Here is a 27,797-nt window from a genome sequence, read left to right as displayed (position 1 = left end):
AGGGTAACTAGAGAAAGGATTGGCCCACTCGAGGACAAAGGAGGAAAGTTATGCGTGGAGTCAGAGAAAATGGGTGAGATTCTAAACGAGTACTTTGCATCGGTATTCACCGAGGAGAGGGACATGACGGATGTTGAGGTTAGGGACAGATGTTTGATTACTCTAGGTCAAGTCGGCATAAGGAGGGAGGAAGTGTTGGGTATTCTAAAGGGCATTAAGGTGGACAAGTCCCCAGGTCCGGATGGGATCTATCCCAGGTTTCTGAGGGAAGCGAGAGAGGAAATAGCTGGGGCCTTAACAGATATCTTTGCAGCATCCTTAAACACGGGTGAGGTCCCGGAGGACTGGAGAATTGCTAATGTTGTCCCCTTGTTTAAGACGGGTAGCAGGGATAATCCAGGTAATTATAGACCGGTGAGCCTGACGTCAGTGGTCGGGAAGCTGCTGGAGAAGATACTGAGGGATAGGATCTATTCCCATCTGGAAGAAAATGGGCTTATCAGTGATAGGCAACATGGTTTTGTGCAGGGAAGGTCATGTCTTACCAACTTAATAGAATTCTTTGAGGAAGTGACAAAGTTGATTGATGAGGAAAGGGCTGTAGATGTCATATACATGGACTTCAGTAAGGCGTTTGATAAGGTTCCCCATTGTAGGCTGATGGAGAAAGTGAAGTCGCATGGGGTCCAGGGTGTACTAGCTAGATGGATAAAGAACTGGCTGGGCAACAGGAGACAGAGAGTAGCAGTGGAAGGGAGTTTCTCAAAATGGAGACGTGTGACCAGTGGTGTTCCACAGGGATCCGTGCTGGGACCACTGTTGTTTGTGATATACATAAATGATTTGGAGGAAAGTATAGGTGGTCTGATTAGCAAGTTTGCAGACGACACTAAGATTGGTGGAGTAGCAGATAGTGAAGGGGACTGTCAGAGAATACAGCAGAATGTAGATAGATTGGCGAGTTGGGCAGAGAAATGGCAGATGGAGTTCAATCAGGGTAAATGCGAGGTGATGCATTTTGGAAGATCCAATTCAAGAGTGAACTATACAGTAAATGGAAAAGTCCTGGGAAAAATTGATGTCCAGAGAGATTTGGGTGTTCAGATCCATTGTTCCCTGAAGGTGGCAACGCAGGTCAATAGAGTGGTCAAGAAGGCATACAGCATGCTTTCCTTCATCGGACGGGGTATTGAGTACAAGGGTTGGCAGATCATGTTACAGTTGTATAAGACTTTGGTTCGGCCACATTTGGAATACTGCGTGCAGTTCTGGTCGCCACATTACGAAAAGGATGGCGATGCTTTGGAGAGGGTCCAGAGGAGGTTCACCAGTATGTTACCTGGTATGGAGGGCGCTAGCTATGAAGAGAGGTTGAGTAGATTAGGATTATTTTCATTAGAAAGACGGAGGTTGAGGGGGGACCTGATTGAGGTGTACAAAATCATGAGAGGTATAGACAGGGTGGATAGCAAGAAACTTTTTCCCAGAGTGGGGGATTCAATTACTAGGGGTCACGAGTTCAAAGTGAGAGGGGAAAAGTTTAGGGGAAAATATGCGTGGAAATTTCTTTACGCAGAGGGTGCTGGGTGCCTGGAACGCGTTGCCAGCGGAGGTGGTAGACGCGGGCACGATAACGTCTTTTAAGATGTATCTAGACAGATACATGAATGGGCAGGAAGCAAAGAGATACAGACCCTTAGAAAATCGGCGACATGTTTCGATAGAGGATCTGGATCGGCGCAGGCTTGGAGGGCCGAAGGGCCTGTTCCTGTGCTGTAATTATCTTTTGTTCTTTGTTCTTTGATAAGGGGTAGCAAATTTAAAACCGAGATGAAGAGAAATTACTTCTCTCAAAGGGTTGTGAGTCTGTGGAGAAGAACCTTTATTCGGCCACAAATAGAGTATTGTGTCTAGTTCTGGTCACCACACTTTAGAAAGGATATGAAGGTCCTTGAGAGGATTCAGAGTACCAGTATGGTGCCAGGGATGAGGGAATTTAGCTACAAGGTTGGTTGGAGAAGCTGAGGTTGTTCTCCATGGAGCAATGGAGGTTGAGGTGAGATTTGATAGAGGTCTACATGATTATGACCCGCTTAGGTAAGGTAGACAAAGAAAAGCTGTTCCATTGGCTGATGATACAAGGACTAGGGGACACAGATTTAAGGTTTTGGGCAAGAGATACAGGGGAATGTGAGGACGAGCTGTTTTTACACAACAAGTGGTAATGATCTAGAACTCTGCTTACGAGGGTGGTGGAAGCAGAGACGATCAATGATTTCAAAAGGAGACTGGATAGGGAAATAAACCTGCTGGGCTATGGGATAGAGCAGGGGAATGGGACTGACTGAATTGCTCTAGAAAGCTAGCATGGACCCAATGGGCCGAATGGCCTCCTTCTATGCCCTAATGGCCACCGTGCCCATAACAATACCTACTTTTGTGTGATGTCATGTTCATACTTCATTGTTTCCTTTTATATGACAGTCGATCAGTCACATTTTCAACAACTCCTCCCCTCTATCATCTTGTTTTCTTTTAGACTATCAACAAACCGTACAAAATGGGGGAAGGAAATACAATCTTGCTGTAAATGACAGATCCATGGACTGGTTTACTGGAAATGAGGAATGAGGATACCTTGCAGAAATGTATTGCAAGCAAGAGAGAACAACATCCTACTTTTGATAAAATAATCAAGTTCCTTCTACTGCAAGTATAGTGGAAATGTCAAACAGAGGATAACTGACAGTTCCCTATTAATTATAAGGCAGCAACAGAGGGATTCAGGTGACAACGTAAACGATGAAAGTGAAGGTCAGTCACTTCATATTTGTTGTCTGAATCCAATTTTAATTATTGCCTTAAATTCAGCAAGCAATGCAATTTAGAGTGCACTCACATATTCAAGGTAGTGACTTCTGAAAAAATAATTCTTACCACTTTGTTATCATTTCAGTTGGCCAGCTGGTGTGGAACTGGCAAATGTACTGAATTTGTGACTTGTATTACTAGCACATTTTGGACATTAGTTACTGGAAAATTCACTACCTTGTACATGTAATTATTTCAGACAAAAACACATGGTCAGTAATTAACTGCACATGGTCAGTAATTAACTGAAGACCATTTCTCAGAGCCCACAGTGACTTATTGATATTGATCTTCCAGTGTGATCAAGAAAAAGTAAGGTTATTACAGCCACTAGTATAAATGAAGACTTAACCCTAAACAATATCCTGACAGAAAATTAAATAAGTTGTTGTTGAAACAACTTACAATAGGATTTTCATGACCGTACATCACTACCACTGTAAACAAGTGGTCAAAATACTCTGGTGCATAGTAACCATTAGTTTGAAACAGGTAGGCTGGATTTAGGACTCGTACAATTCTAATCTTGACTAGCTTTTTTAAAAATCTCTTTTATGTTGAATAGTTGCTATTTCAAAGTCCTTTACTACCTACTGACAAACATGTAGTTCTTTATGGACATTAAACTATTTTGCTTGTCCTTTATGTTCAAATGATTCTTTGCATATTGCTTTTTTGTGTTTGTTATCTTTTGTCCTGTCACACTGTAAATATTTAAAAATAAATGTAAAAGTACAATATAAACTATGAATAAATGAGAAAATACACATTTCATTTTATTATAGAGTGGTTTAGTATACAGAATAGAACTTTACAGTACATACAACATATTCAATCTTCACAATTCCACAGACCCTAGCTGTCATTTTCACTGTTCTGTGGAGTAGAGTATAAAGAGGCAGGTCTAAATTTTCTCAATTTGACAAGGAAAGCTGTTGGGAAAAAGAACACACAGAACAATGAGATTAATAAGAATCTCTTGTTACAATTAGAACAACTTCTGTCTGCAAACTTTTATGAAAATATTGAACTCAAATGGGTCATCCAGCTTAAAAGCACAAAATCTGTGCCCTGGCCTATCATTCAGGACAGTGTTTCAGTCCCTTTGCAGCCTTTTGCTAGTGGACTCCCTCGATGCCTGTGTTCTAATTTTTAAAAGCCATTCTAAGCGCCCAGAGTCCAGCATTCCAGTAGCAGGGTGCAATTAACTAGACACAGCAAAGCAACTTCCCATCTTGCATTGTAAGGGGAGGCTATGTTGGATTTGGTGCTAGGCAACAAACCAGGCCAGGTGGCAGATCTCTCGGTGGGAGAGCATTTCGGTGATAGTGATCACAACTCCCTGACCTTTACTATAGTCATGGAGAGGGACAGGAGCAGACGGGATGGGAAAATATTTAATTGGGGGAGGGGGAATTACAATGCTATGAGGCAGGAACTGGGGAGCATAAATTGGGAACAGATGTTCTCAGGGAAATGCACGACAGAAATGTGGAGGTTGTTTAGGGAGCAGTTGCTGCGACTGCTGGATAGGTTTGTCCCGATGAGGCAAGGAAGGGATGGTAGGATGAAGGAACCTTGGATGACAAGAGATGTGGAACAGCTAGTCAAGAGGAAGAAGGAAGCTTACTTAAGGTTGAGGAAGCAAGGATCAGACAGGGCTCTAGAGGGTTACAAGGTAGCCAGGAAGGAACTGAAGAATGGACTTAGGAGAGCTAGAAGGGGACATGAAAAAGTTTTGGCGGGTAAGATTAAGGAAAATCCCAAGGCGTTCTACACTTATGTGAGGAACAAGAGGATGGCCAGAGTGAGGGTAGGGCCGATCAGGGATAGTGGAGAGAACTTGTGCCTGGAGTCAGAGGAGGTAGGGGAGGTCCTTAATGAATACTTTGCTTCAGTATTCACTAGTGAGAGGGACCTGGTAGTTTGTGAGGACAACGTGAAACAGGCTGATATGCTCGAACAGGTTGATGTTAAGAGGGAGGATGTGCTGGAAATTTTGAAAGACATGAGGACAGACGGGATATACCCAAGGATATTACGGGAAGAGATTGCCGCGCCTTTGGCGATGATCTTTGCGTCCTCACTGTCCACTGGAGTAGTACCAGATGATTGGAGGGTGGCAAATGTTATTCCCTTGTTCAAGAAAGGGAATAGGGATAACCCTGGGAATTATAGACCAGTCAGTCTTCCGTCGGTAGTGGGCAAATTATTGGAGAGGATTCTGAGAGACAGGATTTATGATTATTTGGAAAAGCATGGTTTGACTAGAGACAGTCAGCATGGCTTTGTGAGGGGCAGGTCATGCCTCACAAGCCTTATTGAATTCTGTGAAGATGTGACAAAACACGTTGATGAAGGAAGAGCAGTGGATGTGGTGTATATGGATTTTAGCAAGACGTTTGATAAGGTTCCCCATGGTAGGCTCATTCAGAAAGTTAAGTAGGCATGGGATACAGGGAAAGTTGGCTGTCTGGATACAGAATTGGCTGGCCCATAGAAGACAGAGGGTGGTAGTAGATGGAAAGTATTCAGCCTGGAGCTCGGTGACCAGTGGTGTTCCGCAGGGATCTGTTCTGGGACCTCTGCTCTTCGTGATTTTTATAAATGACTTGGATGAGGAAGTGGAAGGCTGGGTTAGCAAGTTTGCCGATGACACGAAGGTTGCTGGAGTTGTGGATAGTGTGGAGGGCTGTTGTAGGTTTCAACGGGACATTGACAGGATGCAGAGCTGGGCTGAGAAGTGGCAGATGGAGTTCAACCTGGAAAAGTGTGAAGTGATTCATTTTGGAAGGTCGAATTTAAATGCAGAATACAGGCTTAAAGACAGGATTCTTGGTAGTGTGGAGGAACAGAGGGATCTTGGGGTCCATGTCCATAGATCGCTCAAAGTTGCCACCCAAGTTGATAGGGTTGTTAAGAAAGCGTATGGTGTGTTGGCTTTCATTAACGGGGATTGAGTTTAAGAGCCGCGAGGTTATGCTGCAGCTCTATAAAGCCCTGGTTAGACCACACTTGGAATATTGTGTTCAATTCTGGTCACCTCATTATGGGAAGGATGTGGAAGCTTTAGAGAGGGTGCAGAGGAGATTTACCAGGATGCTGCCTGGACTGGAGGGCATGTCTTATGAAGAAAGGTTGAGGGACCTAGGGCTTTTCTCATTGGAGCGAAAAAGGATGAGAGGTGACTTGATAGAGGGGTACAAGATGATGAGAGGCATAGATAGAGTGGATAGCCAGAGACTTTTTCCCAGGGTGGAAAGGGCTATCACCAGGGGGCATAATTTTAAGGTGATTGGAGGAAGGTTTCGGGGAGATGTCAGAGGTAGGTTCTTTACACAGAGAGTGGTGGGTGCGTGGAATGCGCTGCCAGCGGTGGTAGTAGAAGCAGATACATTAGGGACATTTAAGCGACTCTTGGATAGGTACATGGATGATAGTAGTATGAAGGGTATGTCGGTAGTTTGATCCTAGAGTAGGTTAAAGGTTCGGCACAACATCGTGGGCCGAAGGGCCTGTACTGTGCTATACTGTTCTATGTAATTACCAATCTACTACTCAGCAGGGGACTGTCTTGGGAAGCTAAACCCACTTTAGACAAACATTTGATAAAAACCAGGGCTGGGAATTTCCTCGAGTTTTTCCCATCCATGGCCACAACCTTGGCGAAAATCCCGTTTATGAGCATAAGTAGGGGTTCCCTCGAACTTCCATCAAAATTACAGCAGCGGAGCAGGAAATGCCCCAAGGAAATTCCCGGTATATATCAGAACATAGCACGCATGTCCACATCCTATTCCCCGAAAGAAAATGGCCAAATAACCTCAGAAGAGCATTAGTGAAATGGCAAATTTTTTTATGACACCAAGTTAGGGGGCCCAGAAATCTGCAATGAAGAATTGGGGGAATGAAGATTGACATAAACAAGTGGGGAGTGGGTCAAAATATAGCAAACACAGTTTAATGTCGATAAATGTGAAGTAAAACATTTTAGGAAAACAAATCCTGAATCATAGAATTCTCAGTGGAAAAGTAGAATAGAAAAGCAGGAGGTTTTGTCAATATGTGATTTTATTTTTAGAGGTACTGAGTATAAAACCAAGGAGCTGATGATGAATACGCGTAAGAGGCTGGTTGGACTATAGTTTGAGAACTGTGGTAAAGAGAGCATATTATAACCATAGAAATGGTGCAAGTTAGTTTTGCTAGGATATTACCAGGAAAGGGGATATCATTACAATGTAAGACTTGGAAAAATCTAGTTATGAAAGTGCCTCTGTATTTTGTTAAATATATTTTTTGAGGATTCATTTTTGAAAGATTGAAGAAATGTTAAACTTGGGGGTTTTCAAAGGGGGTCATGTAAAGTCCACTGGAAATGTTTTTTTTTAAAAAAGGGGCATGGAGAGGTCTTGTGAAGAAAATAAGCCTTTCCAGGAAATCACCTGACTTCCAGCAACAACGACGAACATTTCCGGGAAACCGCCTGACTTCCAACCCAATAAACAACAGAGAACTTTGGAGAAGTTGCTTACAAAGAAGTGACAGGTCAATATTAATGGAGATCAAAAGGTTGACCTCCTGTTGTCGGTTTTGCTTTTGAATTCTTTTGAGTTGGAGTTGAACTACATAAAAAGGGAGAGAACTTCCAAGGAGAGAAGAGAATTCCCAAGCAAGGAAAGAAGACCACAACCCAGATCAGCTTTCCAGCACCTCTCTAAAAGACCCGGAGAAGTCCACATGTTTCAACTCATCTCATCTCCTGTCTTTGAAGTAAAGCCTGCTAAATTAATTCTCAACGTCGCCTGAAAAGAAATGTTCTAAAAGATTCCAGTGACCCATCTACGTGTACTCAGAGGCCAGACTGTATGCTAGTTTTGGAACACAACATATCTCATCTGCTCTTTCTTCAAGAATGAGCAAGTAGTCAGCCCAAGTGGCTTTTTTTGTCTGTAATAGAGCTCCAAAAACAAAAATCCCCTTTTTTCCAGTTAACTGGTGTATGTTGTGTGAGTATCGGGGGCTAAGGTAAAAAGAGAACTTTAATATTTCTATCTGTATGTTAATGCTTCATTACTGGGTAAGATTCGTTTTTATAGTAAACTGATAATTTTGTTATTTATTAAAGAAACCTGGTTCATGTGTTTTATTCTGGGAAAAATAGAGTATATGATCGACTGTATCAGTAAGTGGGAAAATTTAAATATACGTTGTGAACTGGAGAGAAGTGGGACTAGAATGAACAGTGCACTCCTCCCGCCTCAGTTGTAACAATAGGATTGTTTACTCGAGAAGAGAGGATAAAGCAGATCTTTTCTAAATTTCCAGATTTTTAAAAAGGTAAACTGTAAATTATTTCCAGTGGTTAGCAGATTGGTTTAAAAATAGCCTGCATTATATGATGCCTTTCACATCCTTAGGATGTTCCAAAGAGCTTGAGAACCAATGGGTTACTTTTGAAGTGCAGTTGTTATGCAGGCAAATGGTGGCAGCAAATTTGCTCACATCAAGCTCCCACAAACTGCAAGTGAATGAAATGTTACAACCTCTGAGACTGTTAATGCTAAAATACAAGATATGAACCCCCAGACCAATTTAAAGAATTGCACAACAAGATTTCACATTTTAAGACTTTTATTATAACAACTAAATGAAAAGAAATCTCCATTAACCAAATCGTACTTTGTAAGTAGCTGATACCCCAGATTTCAAAGAAAGGTATTTTCTTTACTTATTAAAATACTGGAGAACCTCACACCACATTTATATGTTACGCAGTCCTTTTTGATAGCAAAATCCTTTGTGGTTAAAAGTCCCAAACTTCTCCCAGTAGCAATGAGTTGGATCTCCCAGACCTTTTCAAAAGTCAATGTCCTCTTCGTTCATTTCTCCGAGCACTTCCGACCTGGACGTCCATGAATAAGGCAATTCCAGGTGATCGTGCTGGTCTTCTTCTCCTGCGCAAGTTTCAACTTTCAAAACGGGTTCAAGTCTCTGCAGGCTTTTACTGTATCAGGTTTGTTAGAGCAGATGTCCCCTCTCTCTCGAGGCTGTAATTGCTAGGTTCCCTTACAGCCTGACTTAAGGCTGCAACCGCTGGTTTCTTCTCTTACAGCCTGTCTGCCTTCAGAAAATCTGTTGAATTTATCTGGGCTCAAAAGTCAATAGCTTACTGTCTTGTTCCAATATGAAAAGTCCAGAAGTCTGGTTTCACAGAGCAACCTGGACCTTCCATTGCTGCTAGGTGTTAACAGCTGCTTGGTATATTTGCATCTTCAGAATCACTGATTCCTTGCTTTACAACCCGAAAGTCTGGGAGGGCGAAACCCATTGTTTTTCAGGTGTTACCCCTGTGGCCTCTTTTACAAAAAAATTCTTTGATCTGTCTTTTCCTTGAGCAGAGTGGATAAGAGGTCACCAGACCTTCTGGACTCCATCTCAAACTTTTAAAATCAGTTTTTTTTAAAAAAATGATCATGTTACAAAGTCCAGCCTTCATAATAGAATGACCAGAGAATCTGTTTTTAATGTTGTTGGTGGAGGGAGGAGGATTGGTTAGGACATCAGGAGAACTCCCTGATCTTCTCTGAACAGTGCCATGGGATTTTTCTTACATCTGCCAGATCAGGGGTACCAGATCTTTGGTTTTAATCTCATTCCAAACACAGCATGTTTAGCAATGCTGCACTTCTTCAGTACTACACTGCAAAGCCTGGTCTGCAGTGAAGCCTGAACCCCCAACCTTAGGCGTCAAGAGGTAAGATTGCTACCAACTGAAGAATAGATTTTTATGGATTTATTAAAGAGTACTGTGATATGAATAAACCTACCTTAAGGATTTCAGAACTGAGTGTGTAAAATTTGTGTCAAAGGCTTATAACAACAACAAATTATACTTATATAGCGCCTTTAACATAGTAAAACATCCCAAGGCACTTCACAAGAGTGTTATCAAACAAAATTTGATGCTGAACCACATAAGATATTAGTGCAGATAACCAAAAGCTTGGTCAAAGAGGTACATTTTACAGAGCGTCTTAAAGGGGAAAAGAGAGGCGAAGGGGTTTAGGGAGGGAATTCCAGAGCTTAGAGCCTTGACAACTGAAGGCATAGCCGCCAATGGTGGAGCAATTAAAGTTAAGAGGCCAGATATTTTGGAGGGTTGTCGAGCTGGAGGAGATTTCAGAGATAGGGATGGGCGAGTCCATGGAAGGATTTGAAAGCAAGGATGAGAATTTTAAAATCGAGGATTGCTCAACTAGGAGCCAATGTAAGGCAGTGAGCACAGGCGTGATGAGGGAGTGGGACTTAGTGCGGCAGCTGAGTTTTGGATGACCTCAAGTTTACAAAGGGTAGAACGTGGGAGGCCAGCCAGAAGTGCATTGGAATAGTCAAATCTAGAGGTAACAAAGACATAGATGAGGGTTTTATTAGCAGATGATCTGTGGCAGGGCAGCGTCAGGTGACATTACAGAGGTGGAAATGAGCTATCTTAGTGATGGCTCATCTCGGGATCAAATATGATACTAAGGTTGCAAACAGTCTGGTTCAACCTCAGACAGTTGCCAGGGAGAGGGATGGAGTCGGTGGCTAGGGAACAGAGTTTGTGGCAAGAACCGAAGATAATGGCTTTGGTCTTCCTGATATGTAGTTGAAGGAAGTTTCTGTTCATACAGTACTGGACATCGGACAAGCAGTCTGACAGTTTTGAGATAGTAGAGGGGTCGAGAGAGGTAGTGAGGTAGAGCTGATAGTCATCAGCTTACATGTGAAAACTGACAGGGTTTTCAGATAATGTCGCTGAGAAGCAGCATGTAGATGAGAAACAGGAAGGGACTATCTTTGGGGGATACCAGAGATAATGGTGCGGGAGCAGGAAGAGGAACCATCGCTAGTGATTCTGGCTGCAATAGAATAGATAATATGAACATACGAATTAGGAGCAGGAGTAGGCTTCTCGGCCCCTCGAGCCTGCTCAGTAATTCAACAAGATCATTGCTGATCTGATTGTAATCTTAACTGTACATTCCTGCCTACCCTCTAACCTTTCACCCCCTTGCTTATCAAGGATCGATCTACCTCTGCCTTAAAAATATTCAAAGAATTTGCTTCCACTGCTTTTTGAGGGAGAGTTCCAAAGACTCACGACCCTCAGAGAAAAAATTTCTCCTCATCTCTGTCTTAAATGGGTGACCCGTTATTTTTAAACAGTGACCACTAGTTCTAGATTCTCCCACAAGAGGAAACATCCTTTCCACATCCATAATAATGGAACCAAGCGACTAAAGTTGTACCCAGCTGGACGATGGTGGAGAGGCATTGGAGGAGGATGATGATATACTCAGCTGTCATGCTAGGCCCCCACCTGCCAAGAATGAGGCACATTAATTTTGTCATGAACATTGATTTTAAATTGTTTCTGAAGCAAGGAAATGACTTGGTAAACAGATCAGCCGTGGCTGGAAAAGACATTTGCATATTAACAGACAGTGCTTGGAAGGACAAAGGACCATTCCCTGACACATTCAACCAACAATGGACCATGATTACCAGGTATTGTAAGAGGAGCATTCCAGAGAATGCTAAGGTGATACAATCCAGGACTGGTTAGACCAGCTGGTCACATGACAAACTGGCCATTCCAGGGCTTTCTTTTGAACTAACCACAGAGAGTTCAGGCAGAAAGACTGTTTGCTCCTGGATTGAGAAGATCTCTCTGGTCTGCTCCCATCTCTTTCTCACAAGCCTCTGAATCCACTGAAGACACATGAACCCCAAGAGAGAAAAGTCTCCTACAGCGAACAAGGTTTAAGAAGAATACTGGGCCCCATCAAAAAGCAAGATCTATCTACAATCAAGGAGTCTACAGTGAGCTCGAAGCATAACAAAACTCTTCAGATATTGCCTCCACTTTATTTTCCTTCTCTTTTCTGTTTTTATTTGTATGTGTCTATTGTGTATGCATGCTAGCGTGGGCGCATCGTGTATCCATAGGCATCAACCGAATTAGAGTTTAAGTTCAAGTTTAATAAATTTCAACTTTTCTTCTTTAAACCTAAGAAAGCCTGTTTGTGCTGGTTTCTTTGCCTTATAATTGGAAAGCAGTGAACAAGGATTCACCAAAGGGGGAGCTAAAAACACGGTGTATTTAATATTAAACCCTGTTACAGTAAGACCAGATGAAGGCTGAAAGGGAACCCTGGACCTCTTTCTCACCAGGTCCTAACATCAACCATGTCAAAGGTTACAGACAGCTCAAAAGAGATGAGGGGGGATAGTTTACCTTTGTCACAGTCATTTAGAATATCATTTGTGACTTTGAATAGAGCCATTTCAGTTGTGTGACCAGGGCAGAAATCTGATTAGAGGAATATAAACATGGTGTTCCAGGAAAGACCAGGAGGTGACAGCACATTGAAAAATTTTTAGAGGAAAGGGAGTTTGGAGATAGTTTGTAGGGACAGAGGGGTCAAGGTTTTTTGAGCAGAGGAGTGATGATGGCAGGTTTGAAGGAGAGGAGGACAGTACCTGAGGAGAAAGAACCACTAACAATATCAGCTACCATGGGAGCCAGGAAGGGAAGCTGGGTGGTTAGCAATTTGGTGGGAATAGGGTCGAAGGAGCAGGAGATGGACAAGATGAGCTTGGAAAGGGCATTAGGGGATTTGGGGAGAAACTAGAGAAAGGTGTGAGTTTAGGGCTAGGGCAGGGGGGAACCTTAGAGGAAGTTTGGCCTGATGGGCTTGGGTGAGAGGGAGGAGGCAGAGGCAGCTGATTAGATGTTCTCAATCTTAGTGACAAAGAAATCTATGAGATCTTCATACATTTTGGAGGTGAGATGAGAGGGATTTAAGAAGACAGTTTGCAGTTCAGAAAAAAGTCAGGGTTTATCCTTGCATTCCAGGATGATCCTGGAATAATCAGCACTTTTGAAAGACAAAAGTAGAACCCGATAGTACTTTATGTAGTCCAGACAGATCTGGCGGTGAATGGCTAAACCAGTCGTCTGCCATATCCATTCTAGTCTGTATCCCTTGGATTTAAGGGAACAGAGATGAGGGCCATACCAGCAGAAACAGCCAGAGGGTAATGGTTTTAATGGGGACTAGGGAATCAACGGTGGAGGTGAGGGTATGATTGAGCATACTGGTAGCCGCAGAAATGTTGTGATGTATGGAGGGCCAAAGGGTAGACAGTTCAGATTTTGAAATTACAGTTGTAACTGAATTGGGAGAAAGTTTTTTCCAAGGATGGATACAGAGGAAGTAGAGTTAATGGAGGGTGAGCAGGATGTGGGTGGAGAGCTATACATGGAGCTAAGATGACCTTATCTGTAATTGACACAATAGGAGTAGCAAGGCCCCATGAGATGGCAAAGTCAAGGGAGTCACCATGAATATGGGTAGGGGTGTTTATATAGAGGGAAAGATTAAGGGCGTATAAGAGGGCAGTGAACTCAAAGAAGAAAGAGAGAGCATGATGAATTGAGATGGTGAATGAAATCACCAAGCATGAGAAATCACTCGATGCAGAGTCTGAGGGAGAACTGCAGTGAAGATATTTTGATTAAATGTTTTGGTACTCGGGTGGCCAGTAGAGAACAATGATTTTAAGTGAGAGGCGAGAAGAATAGAACAAGGTGAGATGCTCATAGGTATTGCAGTATCTTCTGAGTCTCTAACATATCAATAAACAGTGGCTCGATAACACTTACCTGCATCAAATAGGCGAGATTAAGGTCAGAGTTTTTAAGAACAAAAATACAGGTAACAAGAAAATGAGCTGGACTCACCTGTATGAGACACTTGCTCATGATGAGGTCTAGCAATATAAGGCACTGTGCAAAAAGGTTTGCTATCTTCCTCTTCACCTGCGTTTAATGTAAAATATTTTTCAAATATTATACCAGGTACTGTTAACTATTGACTTAAAAGACTGTTTTCGGAACTATTAAACATACAATGGAATCGTTCCTTCTAATCTTTTTTAAAAATGTTTCCCTCTATTTTCTTCCCTCCTTAACTAGAAAGTGCGAACTCTTAGAATCATATTGCACAGAGGGAGGCCATTCGTTCTATCATCTCTGTGTCGGCTCTTTGAAAGAGCTATCCAATTAGTCCCACTCTCCTGCTCTTTCCCCACAGCTTGGAACTCTTTTACTTTTCAAGTATATATCCAATTCCCAATACTGGGGTAGCAGTTCCACAGTCGGTGGCAATTCTCTGGTACCTCTGGTCATTCTTCAAGTAATAAAAGCAGAAAATGCTGGAAATACTCAGCAGGTCATTTTTCAAATGTGTGTGTAGATAATGAGTATGGGAAGGTTATTTGACAGTGGAGGACAATGTAATCAAGCCCAATTTTAACCCCAGCCAGTGCATACACACGTGCACTTTACAGCAGAACTCACAAGACAGCGATCTGGAGCACTAACTGATTTCTTTTCCCCTCTCCTTAGGCTAGGGATACTGAGCCCAATTAGAGCACTCCAATTGTTGCCCCATCTGAGATCAGCTAACTTAGCAATGGTCGGGATTTGCACCCTTAGATTTTCTCATCTATGTGGCTTTATGTTACATCAGGTATTGTCTTCTTGATATCCTTCTTTCTTTCATGGGATGTGGGTGTCACTGGCAAGGCTAGCATTTGTTGCCCATCCCTAATTGCCCTTGACAACTGAGTGGCTTAGTCATAGAGTTATACAGCACAGAAACAGGCCCTTCGGCCCATTGTGTCCATGCCGGCAATCAAGCACCTATCTATTCTGATCCCATTTTCCAGCACTTGGCCCCTAGCCTTGTATGCTATGGCGTTTCAAGTGCTCATCTAAATACTTCTTAAATGTTGTGAGGGTTCCTGCCTCTACCATCTCTTCAGGTAGTGTGTTCCAGATTCCAACTACCCTCTCGGTGAAAATTTTTTTCCTTAAATCCCCTCTAAACCTCCTGCCCCTAACCTTAAATCTATGCCCCCTGGTTACTGACACCTCCCTAAGGGAAAAAGTTTCTTCCCATCTACCCTATCTATGCCCCGCATAATTTTGTATACCTCAATCAGGTCCCCCCTCAGCCTTCTCTGTTCTAAGGAAAACAACACTCGCCTATCCAGTCTCTCTTCATGGCTGAAATGCTCCAACCCAGGCAACATCCTGGTGAATCTCCTCTGCACCCTCTCCAGTGCAATCACATCCTTCCTATAGTTTGGCGACCAGAACTGTAGGCCATTTCAGAGGCAGTTAAGAGTCAACTACATTGCTGTGGGTCTGGAGTCACATCTGGGGCCTTGTGTCAAAATTGGGAGAGCTGTCCCACAGACTAGTCAACAGCCTGACATAGTCATACTCACAGTCATACCTTGGAGACAACGGGCTGAATTTTATAGAGCCCTCAACATCGGGATCTGTTGGATGGGGCGGGGGGGGTGGTGTTGGGGAGCTGGGTCAAACATACTTGACTGGTCTCTGGGGCTGATGGGAAGGGGTACAGGTAAAAGGTTTCTGAACTTTGTGGAGGGGGAAGGTCATATATTCAAAGGTGGGGGGGGGTGGGGGGTGGGGGGAGGGCAGGAATGACGTAATGATATTGAGGGTGTGGGAGAGGGGCTGGAAACACTTCAAATTATTTTCAATAATTTTAAATTCACTGTGTCTTTAAAAATTTAAATTGTCAGTTAAGGCTCTAAGCCCTTTAAAATTGATGCTGCCCCTCTAAAATCAGTTGGGGGGGGGGGGGGAGTGGTCATCCCCAAACATGTTAATGTGCCGCTGCGTTTAAATTCGCAGCAGCTCCACAGAATGAATGCCGCATGTGCGGGTCGCCATCTTATATGGCCGCTGCCGCACTTGGCGGCAGCCGCATAAAATCCAGCCCAATGTCCCAGACACCACCATCACCATCCCTGGGTATGTCCTGTCCCACGGGCAGGACAGACTCACCTTATATAGGCGGGAGGGAGTTGCCCTGATAGTCCTCAACATTGACTCCAGAACCCATGAAGTCTCATGGCATCAGGTTAAACATGGGCACGGAAACTTCCAGCAACACCAGTCATTGAAAGCAACCATTTAGGTGCAGCAAGCAGTAAAAAAAAAAGTTATGAAGGCGAATGGTATGTTGGCCTTCATTGCAAGAGGATTTAAGTGCAGGAGCAAAGATGTCTTACTGCAGTTATACAGGGCCTTGGTGAGACATCTGGAGTATTGTGTGCAGTTTTGGTCTCCTTATCTGAGGAAGGATGTTCTTGCCATGGAGGGAGTGCAAAGACGACTTACTAGGCTGATTCCTAGGATGGTAGGATTGACATATGAGGAGAGATTGGGTCGACTAAGTCTATATTCACTAGAGTTTAGAAGAATGAGAGGGGATCTCATAGAAACCTATAAAATTCTAACAGCACTGGACAGGCTAGATGCAGGGAGGATGTTCCTGATAGCTGGGGAGTCCAGAACCAGGGGTCACAGTCTCAAGATATGGTGAAGGCCTACTCGGGTCTGCAAAAAAAAAAAACCCAACCCGAGCCTGACCCGGCCGTGTCCTTCTACTTTTTCCCATGCCTGACCCAACCATCTGTTAACTTACATTCCGTTTTTCACTTTTACTTTTTTCACTGATCTGCACAAATTTAAAATAACTAACAAAACCAACTTTCTAGTACAAAAATTAAATTAACATTGGAGCCACTTACCTGTGATAGAGTGTGCCCGACCCGAGCCCGAATGCCGGACCCGGAAGTGCAACCCTACCTGAACCCGACACATGTCATCAGGTCCCATCGGGGCAGGTCGGGCAGCAGGCCTTTAGGATATGGGGTATGCCATTTAGAACAGATATGAGGCGAAATTTCTTCAGAGGGTGGTGAACCTGTGGAATTCTCTACCATAGAAGGCAGTGGAGGTCAAGCCATTAAATATATTCAAGAAGGAGATAGATATATTTCTTAATGCCAAAGGGATCAAGGGATATGGGGAGAAAGCGGGAATAGGGTACTGAATGAGACGATCAGCCATGATCTTGTTTGAATGGCGGAGCAGGTCCGAAGGGCCGAAAGGCCTACTCCTGCTCCTATTTTCTATGTTTCTATGTTCTGATTACCACCTACTGCTCCCCCTTGGCTGATGAATCAGTGCTTCTCCATGTTGAACACCAATTGAAAGAAGCACTGAAGGTAGAAAGGGCACAAAATGTACTCTGGGTAGGGGACTTCAATGTCCATCACCAAGAGTGGCCGAGTCCTAAAGGACATAGCTGTTAGATTGGGCCTGTGACAGGTGATGAGTGAACCAAGAAGGCAAAACCTACTTGACCTCATCCTCACCAATCTACCTGTCGCAGTTGCATCTGTCTATGACAGTATTGGTAGGAGTGACCACTGCACAGTCCCTGTGGAGACAAAGTCCCGTCTTCACACTGAGGGTACCCACCATCATGTTGTGTGGCACTACCACCATGCTAAAGGGATAGATTTCAAACAAATCTAGCAACTCAAAACTGGGCATCCTTGAGGGCCTGTGGGCCATCAGCAGCAGCAGAATTGTATTCAACCACAATCTGTAACCTCATGGCTTGGCATATCCCGCACTCTACCATTACCATCGAGTCAGGAGACCAACCCTGGTTCAATGAAGAGTGCAGGAGGGCATGCCAGGAGCAGCACCAGGCAAAAATCAGGTGTCTGCCTGGTGAAGCTACAACACAGGGCTATTTGCATGCAAAACAGTGGAAGCAGCATGCAATAGACAAGGCTAAGCGATCCCACAACCAACGGATCAGATCTAAGCTCTGCAGTCCTGCCACATCCAGTCGTGAATGGTGCTGGACAATTAAATAACTGACAGGAAGAGGAGGCTCCACAAATATCCCCATCCTCAATAATGGAGGAGCCCAGCAAATCAGTGCAAAAGACAAGGCTGAACCATTTGCATCCATCTTCAGCCAGAAGTACCAAGTGGATGATCCATCTCAGCCTCCTCCTGAGGTCCCCAGCATCACAGATGTCAGTCTTCAGCCAATCCGATTCACTCCACGTGATATCAAGAAACAGCTGAAGGTACTGGATACTGTAAAGGCCAAGGGCACCGACAATATTCCGGCAATAGTACTGAAGACCTGTGCTCCAGAGTTAGCCGCACCCCTTGCCAAGCCGTTCCAGTACAGCTACAACACTCACATCTACCCGGCAATGTGGAAAATTGCCCAAGTACGTCCTGTGCACAAAAAGCAGCACAAATCCAAGCTGGGCAATTATTGACCTATCAGTCTACTCCCGATCGTCAGCAAAGTGATGGAAGGGGTCATTAAAAGTGCTACCAAGTGGCACCTGCTCAGCGATAATCTGCTCACTGACACTCAGTTTGGGTTTCGTCAGGGCCACTCGGCTGCAGACCTCATTATAGCTTTGGTCCAAACATGGACAAAAGAACTGAACTCCAGAGGTGAGGTGAGAGTGACTGCTCTTGACATCAAGGCAGCATTTGACTGAGTATGGCATCAAGGAGCCCTAGCAAAACTGGAGTAAATGGGAATCAAGGGGAAAGCTCTCCATTGGTTGGAGTCATACCGAGCACAAATGAAGATGGTTGTGAATGTTAGAGGTCAATTATCTCAGTCCCGGGACATTACTTAAGGAGTTCCCCAGGGTAGTGTCCTAGGCCCAATCATCTTTAGCTGCTTCATCAATGACCTTCCTTCAATCATAAGGTCAGAAGTGAGGATGTTCGCTGATGATTGCGCAATGTTCAGCACCATTCACGACTCCTCAGATACTGAAGCAGCCCATGTCCATATGCAGCAAGACCTGGACAACATCCAGGCTTGGGCTGATAAATGGCACAAAACAAACAAACATTCACACCACACAAGTGCCAGGCAATGACCACCTCGAACAAGAGATTCTACCCATCTCCCCTTGACGTTCAATGGCATTACCATCACTGAATCCTCCACTATCAACATCCTGGGGGTCACCATTGAGCAGAAACTGAACTGCACCAGCCATATAAATACCGTGGCTACAGGAGCAGGTCAGAGGCTAGGAATTCTGCGCTGAGTAACTCACCTCCTGACTCCCCAAAGCCTATCCACCATCTGCAAGGCACAAGTCAGGAGTATGATGGAATACTCTCCACTTGCCTGGATGGGTGCAGCTCCAACAATACTCAAGAAGCTTGACACCCTCCAAGACAAAGCAGCCCGCTTGATTGGCACCCCATCTACCACCTTCAATATTCACTCCCTCCACCACCGATGCACAGTGGCAGCAGCGTGTACCATGTACAAGATGCACTGCAGCAACTCACCAAGTCTCCTTCAACAGCACCTTCCAAACCCGTGACCTCCACCACCTAGAAGGACAAGGGTAGCAGATGCATGGGAACACCACCACCTGCAAGTTCCCCTCCAAGCCACACACCATTCTGACTTGGAACGAGATCACCATTCCCCTTCACTGTCGCTGGCTCAAATCGTGGATCTCCCTTCCTAAAAGCACTGCTGGTGTACCTACATCCCCCGTACAAATAAAAAAAACATGTTGGCCAGACCAGGTAAGGAAGGCAGATTTCCTTCCCTGAAGGACATTGGTGAACCAGATGGGTTTTTACAATAATCGATGATGGTAATGGTGCCCTGAAACTCAGACTAGCTTTCAATTGCAGTTTTTAATTTATTAATTGAATTTAAATTCCAGCAGCTGCTGTGGTGGGATTTAAACCCATGTCCCCAATACATTAGCCTGGTCCTTTGGATCACTAGTCCAGTGACATTATCACTATGCCACTGTTTCCCCCAAAATGGTGCTTGGGATAGTGCACCAACCATTCAAACAATTCTATAAGCTTGTACTTTGTGTTGAGTAGTGATGCACTTGGATTCAACAGTTCTGAGGTATGGAGTGGGGGCAGAAATCTTGTTAATTTGGCCAGATTGGGCAGCAACTCAAATCTCCTGTTTCATCCTTCACCATAAACATTAAAAATCAGTAAATGTAAAAAAAAAAGCTTGATTCAAAGTAAATACTCTACCATCATCCTCCAGCACGGTTGCATCTTTTTCTTCCTCATCCTCGAACTCATCATACATGTTCCTTTGCGGTTCCACTCGGGGTGCTGTGCTGCCATCCTTCCGTAGAGCTGGTGCAACAAGCCAATTCCTGTGAATGACCTCGAGGATCTTCTCACAAGAAAGGGATAACCCGGAGCTGCGTATTCCTTCCAACAGATCGACAACCTGGGTAATACTACAAGTAACATAGGTTAGCAGAAGAACCCAGTACTCTGGGATCCTATTAAAATTTGTCACACTAATTCAACAACAATGTACATTTATCTAGCACCTCTAATATAGAAAGCACCCATAGATGTATTGCATGGGTGGCTGGGGGGGTAGGAGGAATAAGAAAAAGAAATGGAAAGAAGGAATAAAGGACAGACAGCAAGCCATGACATGAGATTTGGGAGATGTGACCAAAAGCTCGATCAAAAAAACGGGTTTTGAGAAAGTGAAAAGTGAAGCGAAGAATAATTAGGAACAAAGGAAATAGGAGGAGGAGTAGGCCATTCAGCCCCTCGAGCCTGTTCCGCCATTCAACTAGATCATGGCTGATCAACTACTGCAACGCCATTTTCCTTCACTATCCCCATATCCCTTGATGCTTTTAATATCTAGGAATCTATTGATTTCTGTCTTGAAAATACTCAATGACTAAGCCTCCACAACCCTCTGCGGTAGAGAATTCCAAAGATTCACCATCCTCTGAGTGAAGAATTTCCTCCTCATCTCAGTCGTAAATGGCCTACCCCTTATTCTGAGACTGTGTCCCCTGGTTCTCGAACCTCCCAGAAAGGGGAAACATCCTTCCTGTATCTACCCTGTCGAGCGCTGTAAGAATTGTGTATGTTTTGTCGAGCCCTGTAAGAATTTTGTATGTTTGGGCAGGGAGTTCAGGAGAACAGATTTAAATGGCTTAAAAGTAAATGTTTTTTTCTTAACTAATCGCATGACTCTCTCCCACCTATCTGTGTAAATTTTATTAGTCTATAGTTCAGTGTTGCTAATGTTGCGAACAGTAGTTATATTATTGGACAGAACATTAAACAGGTAATTATTGGAGCAGGTAAAAAAGTAATGTATTAATTGTGGGGGACTTTAATCTGCATATAGACTGGGACAATCAAATTGGCAACAGTGGTCTAGAAGATGAATTTGTAGAATACTTTCGTGACAGGTTCTTGGAGCAATACATTGTAGAACCGGCTAGGGATAAAGCTATCTTAGATCTTGTGTAATGAAGCAGGGTTAATAAGCAATGTCACAGTAAAAAATACACTGGGAAATAGTGATCATAATACCATTGAATTTCATGTTAAGTTTGAAAGTGACATTTCAATCACAAACAAGAATCTTAAACTTAAACAAAGCCAATTACAAAGGTATGAGGGGAGAACTGGCTAAGGTTAATTGGGTAAATAGACTGGAAGGTATGGCAGTAAATGAACAGTGGAAACCATTTAAAGAAACAATTCAAAGGGTTCAACAAAAGTACATTCCATTCAAAAACAAAAACTCATCAAGAAAGACCCATCCGTGGCTCACTCCGGAAGTTATGGAGAGTATTAGACTAAAAGAAGAGGCTTACAACGTTGCAAAAAATAGTAGCAAGTCTGAGGATTGGGAGTGTTTGAGAAACCAGCAAAGGGTCACCAAAAAGTTGATAAAAAGGGAAAAAATAGAATATGAGCGTAAACTAGCCAGCAATATAAAAACAGATTGTAAGAGATTTTATAAGTTAAGACTGACCACTCAAGTCAAAGCCCCCAATCAAAATATACGATTCTTTGTGGTGGGAGAAACGCACCGTTGATTCAGTCCCATCCCTCCAGCACTGCAAGGTCGGCGGCAAGCAGAACAAAACCTACTTCAAAATTCTGTTCGAGCTGGTCAACAAGCACTTGTACATTTCTCCAGACAGGATATACATCATGTTCCAAGACCTGGATGCTGCTAATGTTGGCTGGAATTACACCACCTTTGCTCAGATTCTGATCCAGAGCATTCCTAATTGATCACGGTCATAAAAATCGCCCAACATATCATTTTAAACTTTCCAAATTAAAGAAAGACCCAGACAAATTGTACCATCTATTAACTCCCGAATGAGGCTAACCAAACCAGGTGTCTTTAGATCAACAAATTAACTGTTTAATTAGAAAAACGAAATTCTTAAACACTACTAAGATATAAACAACATTTTAAATAGAAAACAAATTAGTGTTCTTGTAGATTTACGCTCCTGCCGAAGTGGACTCTTCCAACGTAGAACAGCCTAAGGTTGCTTGAAGTCCTCACAGCGTCCGATGGGGAGAAAAACAGTAGAACAGTCCTTAGTCTAGTTCAGCAGTTGAATTGATGCTGTTCTTTTCCAGCGATGAATTTCAACAATTACAGTTCAGTAGTTAAAGGAATTTGGTTATTTTCTTTTAAGAAATTAATCTGGCTTGACTCAGAATTCTGAGAGTACAATAAATAGTGTTTAAGTAAACTGAGAGAGAGCTCTCTTTTCCTTCGGTATATGCTGGCAGACAATGTGTGTGTGTATCTGTTAACTGTGTCTCAAAAGCCAGTTTTCAACTAGTTTCAAATGTCAATTGGCAACATTGTATCTCATGTCCTTGGTCCTGAGTGGCTGTATCCTACGGCAACGAGAATGCATATTTGAAGTTGGCTGTATTCTATGGCAATGAGAATGCAACCTTTGACACAGTCCCTGGAGCTTGCTGCCTTAAAGCAGTACTAATCCTGTTACAGCCTTAAAGGCACACTGCATACTTCCCGGAAAAGAAAAAAAGTACAGGATCATAAAGTACATAAAAAGGAAGAGAGTAGCTCAAGTTGGTCCCTTAGAGGTAGAGACTGGAGAAATCATCATGGGGAATGAGGAAACGGCAGAGGCATTGAACAAATATTTTGTGTCTGTCTTCACAGCAGAAGACACAAATTCCACACCAGAAATAGGCAGTAACCTGGGGGCTAAGAAGAGTGAGGAAATTAAGGATATTGATATCAACCAAGAAAAAGTATTGGAGAAACTTGAGGGACTAAAAACTGATAAGTCCCCGGGACCAGATGGTCTACATCCTAGGGTTCCAGAAGAGATAGCTGCAGAGATAGCAGATGTGCTGGCTATGATTATCCAGAATTCCTGAGATTAAGGAATGATCCAGTCTGATTGGAAGTTGGCAAATGTCACACCGCTTTTCAAGAAATGAGGTAAAGAGAAAACAGGAAACTACAGGCCAGTTAGCCGAACATCAGTCATTGGGAAGATGCTGGAAACTATTATTAAAGATGCCTCAACATTGCACTTGGAAAAGCATAGTAATGATTAGAACAAGTCAGCATGGTTTTACTAAAGGGAGATCCTGTTTGACAAATTTATTAGAGATCTTTGAGGATGTAACGAGTAGGGTAGATAAAGGGAAACCAGTAGATGTAGTAAATCTGGATTTTCGAAAGGCATTCGATAAGGTGCCACATAAAAGATTAATAGGCAAGATAAGGGCTCATGGTGTTGGGGGTAATATATTAATGTGGATAGAGGATTAGTTAACAGACTGGAAGCAGAGAGTGGGCATAAATGAGGCATTTTCAAGTTGGCAGGCAGCGAATAGTGGGGTGCCACAAGGATCACTGCTGGGGCCTCAGCTATTTACACTCTATATTAATGACTTGAATGAAGAAACAGAGAGTAATGTATCTAAGTTTGCTGATGATACAAAGCTTGGTGGAAAGGTAAGCTGCGGGGAGGACGTAGAGAGGCTGCAAAGAGATGGACAAGTTAAGTGAGTGGGCAACAAGATGGCAAATGGAGTGTGAAGTTGTTCACTTTGGTAGTAAAAATAGAAAAGCAGAATATTTTTTAAAAGGCGTGAAACTGGTAAGTATTGATGTTCAGAGAGACTCGTACAAGGAACGCACAAAGTTAACATGCAGGTGCAGGTGCAGCAGGCTATTAGGAAGGCAAATGGCATGTTGGCCTTTATTGCAAAGGGATTGGAGTACAGGAATAAAGAAGTCTTACTAAAATTGTACAGGGCTTTAGTGAGACCGCACCTGGAATAATGTGTGTAATTTTGGTCTCCACATTTAAGAAAAGATATACTTGCTCTGGAGGCAGTGCAGAGAAGATTTACTAAATTGGTCCCTGGGATGAGGAGGTTGTTTTATGATGAGAGTCTGAGTAAATTGGGACTATATTCTCTGGAGTTTAGAAGAATGAGAAGCGATCTAATTGAGACATACAAGATTCTGAAAGGGCTTGATAGGGTAGATTGTTCCCGCTGGTCAGGGAATCTAGAACACGGAATCTAGATCTCAGGATAAGGGTCGGATCATTCAGGTCTGAGATGAGGAGAAATTACTACACTCAAAGGGTTGTGAATCTTTGGAATTCCCTACCTCAGAGGGTTGTGGATGCTCCGTCACTGAATACATTTAAGGCTGGGATAGACAGATTTTTGTTCTCGCAGGGAATCAAGAGATATAGGGAACGGGCAGGAAAGGGGAATTGAAGTCCAAGATCAGCCATGATCATATTGAATGGTGGAGCAGGCTCAAAGGGCCATATGGTCTACTTCTGCTCCTATTTCTTGTGTCCTTGTGTGTTCTTATGTTTTGCCTCGGGCTACAATTGCAATCAACAGCTTGTTTAAGGGAATGATGCTGCACGCCTCACCATGTAGTGACAGGATGTGGGCCTGTATCTGTAATTTCCTACATGGCTCCTGATTTTAAAACAGGGACAGCTTTCAAGTGGAGAGCCAAAAGTTACCCATCGAATGAAAAAAATGACAGTACAAATGAACTAGTTGTGTTTCAATAAACCCCTCCCATTGACTCTCCAGTAGCTGTCTAATGATGACATTCACTTGGCTTGTTTTGCTGCAGTGTAAGGGTGAAAAGTGCGTCAATATTCCACAGTCAGGCCTGCTGAATAAAGATATCGAAGCACATGGAGCAGCAAGCCTACTGAAGGCCAGAGGGGAAAGGGAGATGGGATATAAATACCTGTTGGGATCATATTATGAGTACCAAACATCTAATAGATAGATGCTTACAGCCTGCCGTTTCATAGAACTGCACTACAAGCAGCCACTTGTTAGAATCTGTGCTTGCTTGAAGTTAGTGTTGTAAAAGAGAACAAAGAATTACATTTATATAGCACCTTCCATGGCCTGAAGACATCCCCAATACTTCCCAGCCATTGAAGTACTTTTGAAGTGTAGCCACTGTTTGTAGAAACTGTAACCATTACCCTACTCCCAAAAGGACACCATCAATCGTACTGGTTTGAGTCCCAGAGAATGTTTAAATTAACACAATTGATGAGGATTTGCCTGGTTCCCCACTAACTCCATGCCAATGTGTTGCTCCATGACTGATGACAGAACATAAGAAATTGTAGCAAGAGAAAGCAATGTGGCCCCTTGAGCCTGCTCAGCTATCTAATAAGATCATGGCTGATCTTCGACCTCGACTCCACTTCCTTGCCCTATTCACATATCCCTTGATTCCTTTAGAGTCCAAAAACTATCAATCTCAGCCTTGAATATACTTAACAACTGAGCATCTACAGTCCTCTGGGGTACAGAATTCCAAAGATGCACTGTGCTTGAAAGCTTTACTTACAGAAATAAGCACTTTTGTTGGGAAAAAAAATCAAAAATTGACATAACTCAAATGACATGGGTTCAGGAAACGATAGTAATCCACAACACAGTGGCGCAGTGGTTAGCACCGCAGCCTCACAGCTCCACGGACCTGGGTTCGATTCTGGGTACTGCCTGTGCGGAGTTTGCAAGTTCTCCCTGTGTCGGCGTGGGTTTCCTCCGGGTGCTCCGGTTTCCTCCCACATCCAAAGACTTGCAGGTAATAGATAAATTGGCTGTTGTAAATTGCCCCTAGTGTAGGGTGGTGATAGGGAATATGGGATTACTGTAGGATTAGTATAAATGGGTGGTTGGTGGTCAGCACAGACTCGGTGGGCCGAAGGGCCTGTTTCAGTGCTGTATCTCTAAATAAAAAAATAAAAAACTGAACAAGTTTTAGTGCCATGAATATTGGTACAAAGATAATTTAATAAGAACAGTAAAAACAAAATTCACTACTGCACTTGTCTTTGACAAAAATAGTTGTAAAGAGCTTTCAAGGTCATGGAGCTGTATCTTATTTTTTGCCTATAACCTGTGTAGTAATTGCAGCTATACAATGTTGAGAACAAATATTTGCAAGATGTCTTGTACAGCAGTATTAACAGTACATCTAGAAATGTTTTGAATGTGTAATTGGGAAACAAGGAAAGTGGTATTTAGAAATGGTATTAGCCATGGCTCAGTTAGTAGCACACTCGCATCTGAGTCAGAAGGTTATGACTTTGAGTTCCACTCCAGAGACTTGAACACATAATCTAGACTGACACTGCAGTGCAGTACCGAGGGAGTGCTGCATTGTCGGAGGTGCCGTCTTTTGAATGAGAGGTTAAAACGAGTGCCATCTGCCCTCTCAGGCGGATGTAAAAGCTCCCACAGCACTATTTCAAAGAAGAGCCAGGGGAGTTATCCTCTACATCCTGGACAATATTTATCCATTGATCAACATCACTAAAACAGATTAACTAGTCATTATCACACTGCTGCTTGTGGGAGTTGTGTTTCCTACATTACAACAGTGACTACACTTCAAAAGTACTTCATTGGCTGTAAAGCGCTTTGGGACATCCTGAGGTTAGGAAAGGCATGATATAAAATGCAAGTTCGTTCTTTCTTTACCATAAGGATAACTGCACTGAAACAGAGTAAACCTACTTTACACTTACTTTGCTAGATATACTGCACAGACTCCACCTTGCTTCAGGTGTGTGTAGATGACAGGCAAAGCGAGTTGTGGGCTTAGCATATCCAAAGCGATCTGCAAAGGATGCAAGAAGATGGAGAAATTAATCCAAAATGCATTTCAAATTTGATTCACCTGAAGATACAGACTGATTAGTGGAATGGGTAGACATGTGGAAGATTCAATTTTGTGTGAAATAATATGGTTTGCAAGAATAAAACAAGGAATGGAGTACATAATCAATAGAAAGAGTCAGAAGGGCAGTGGGGGGGTGGGGGAGAGCTGGGTAACTATAGGTGTAAGGAGAGACTTGAGATACTAGAAGCAGTTGCACTGAAGGAGAGAAGGTTGAGGAGATTTAATAAAAGTTTTTAAGATTATTAAGGATTTTGATAGCATAAATAGGGAGAAACTACTTCCTCTGATCGAATCGTCAATAATGAGGGGGTCATATTTGAAGCAGAAGGTTATGGGGAGAGAATGGGGGAGTGGGATTAGTTCTGAGTTGCTCTCGTAAAGAGCTGGAACAGACATGATGAGTTGAATGGGCTCCTCTCATGTTTTGACTTTCTATGGTCTTTATTCATAAGTTTAATACAAAATTTGGATTAAAGGTGAAAAAAGATAAAGAATGCACAAAAGATCCTGACATGTAATGACAAATCCCCAACGGAGAACGACTGCAGAATTCCGAGGTGCAGAGGGATCTAGGTGTTCTAGTGCATGAGTCACAAAAAGTTAGTATGGAGGTGCAGTAAGTAATAAAGGAGGCTAATGGAATACTATCCTTTATTACAACAGGAATTGAAAATATAAGTAAGGATGTTATGCTTCAGTTATACAGGGCATTGGTGAGACCACATCTCCAATACTGTGTGCAGTTTTGATCTCCTTATTTAAGAAAGGATGTAAATGTGTTGGAGGCAGTTCACAAGAGGTTTACTAGATCGATACCTGGAATGAGTGGGTTGTCTTATGAGGAAAGGTTAGACAGACTGGGCTTGTTTGGAGTTTAGAAGAGTGAGCGGAGACTTGATTGAAGTA

General features: G+C 43.0%; 2 protein-coding genes across 5 annotated transcripts in view; one reads left to right on the top strand and one right to left on the bottom strand.

The window, feature by feature from the left end:
- The window catches only part of spdya (speedy/RINGO cell cycle regulator family member A), a 79,788-nt gene extending 76,334 nt beyond the window's left edge, over nucleotides 1-3,454 (top strand). For all 3 annotated transcript variants that reach the window (XM_068019509.1, XM_068019517.1, XM_068019525.1), the window contains exon 7: nucleotides 2,540-3,454. In XM_068019509.1, coding sequence (XP_067875610.1) covers nucleotides 2,540-2,631 — 92 coding nt within the window. In that variant the 3' untranslated portion in view covers nucleotides 2,632-3,454. The remainder of the gene's footprint in view (nucleotides 1-2,539) is intronic.
- A 186-nt stretch (nucleotides 3,455-3,640) lies between these two features.
- trmt61b (tRNA methyltransferase 61B) overlaps nucleotides 3,641-27,797 on the bottom strand; it is a 45,124-nt gene continuing 20,967 nt past the window's right edge. The window contains exons 4-7 of one of the 2 annotated variants that reach the window (XM_068027687.1): nucleotides 26,737-26,828; nucleotides 19,889-20,103; nucleotides 13,664-13,741; nucleotides 3,641-3,803 (exon numbers count right to left, since the gene is read on the bottom strand). In XM_068027687.1, the coding sequence (XP_067883788.1) occupies nucleotides 3,727-3,803; nucleotides 13,664-13,741; nucleotides 19,889-20,103; nucleotides 26,737-26,828 (462 nt within the window). In that variant the 3' untranslated portion in view covers nucleotides 3,641-3,726. Of the gene's footprint in view, nucleotides 3,804-8,487; nucleotides 11,237-13,663; nucleotides 13,742-19,888; nucleotides 20,104-26,736; nucleotides 26,829-27,797 lie in introns of those variants that run through there. The other variant, XM_068027693.1, reaches the window with a different exon arrangement.

This window comes from Heterodontus francisci, chromosome 3 (assembly GCF_036365525.1).
Source record: "Heterodontus francisci isolate sHetFra1 chromosome 3, sHetFra1.hap1, whole genome shotgun sequence".
NCBI classification, from domain to species: Eukaryota; Metazoa; Chordata; class Chondrichthyes; order Heterodontiformes; family Heterodontidae; genus Heterodontus; species Heterodontus francisci.
This window is presented reverse-complemented; position numbering and strand designations above follow the sequence as displayed.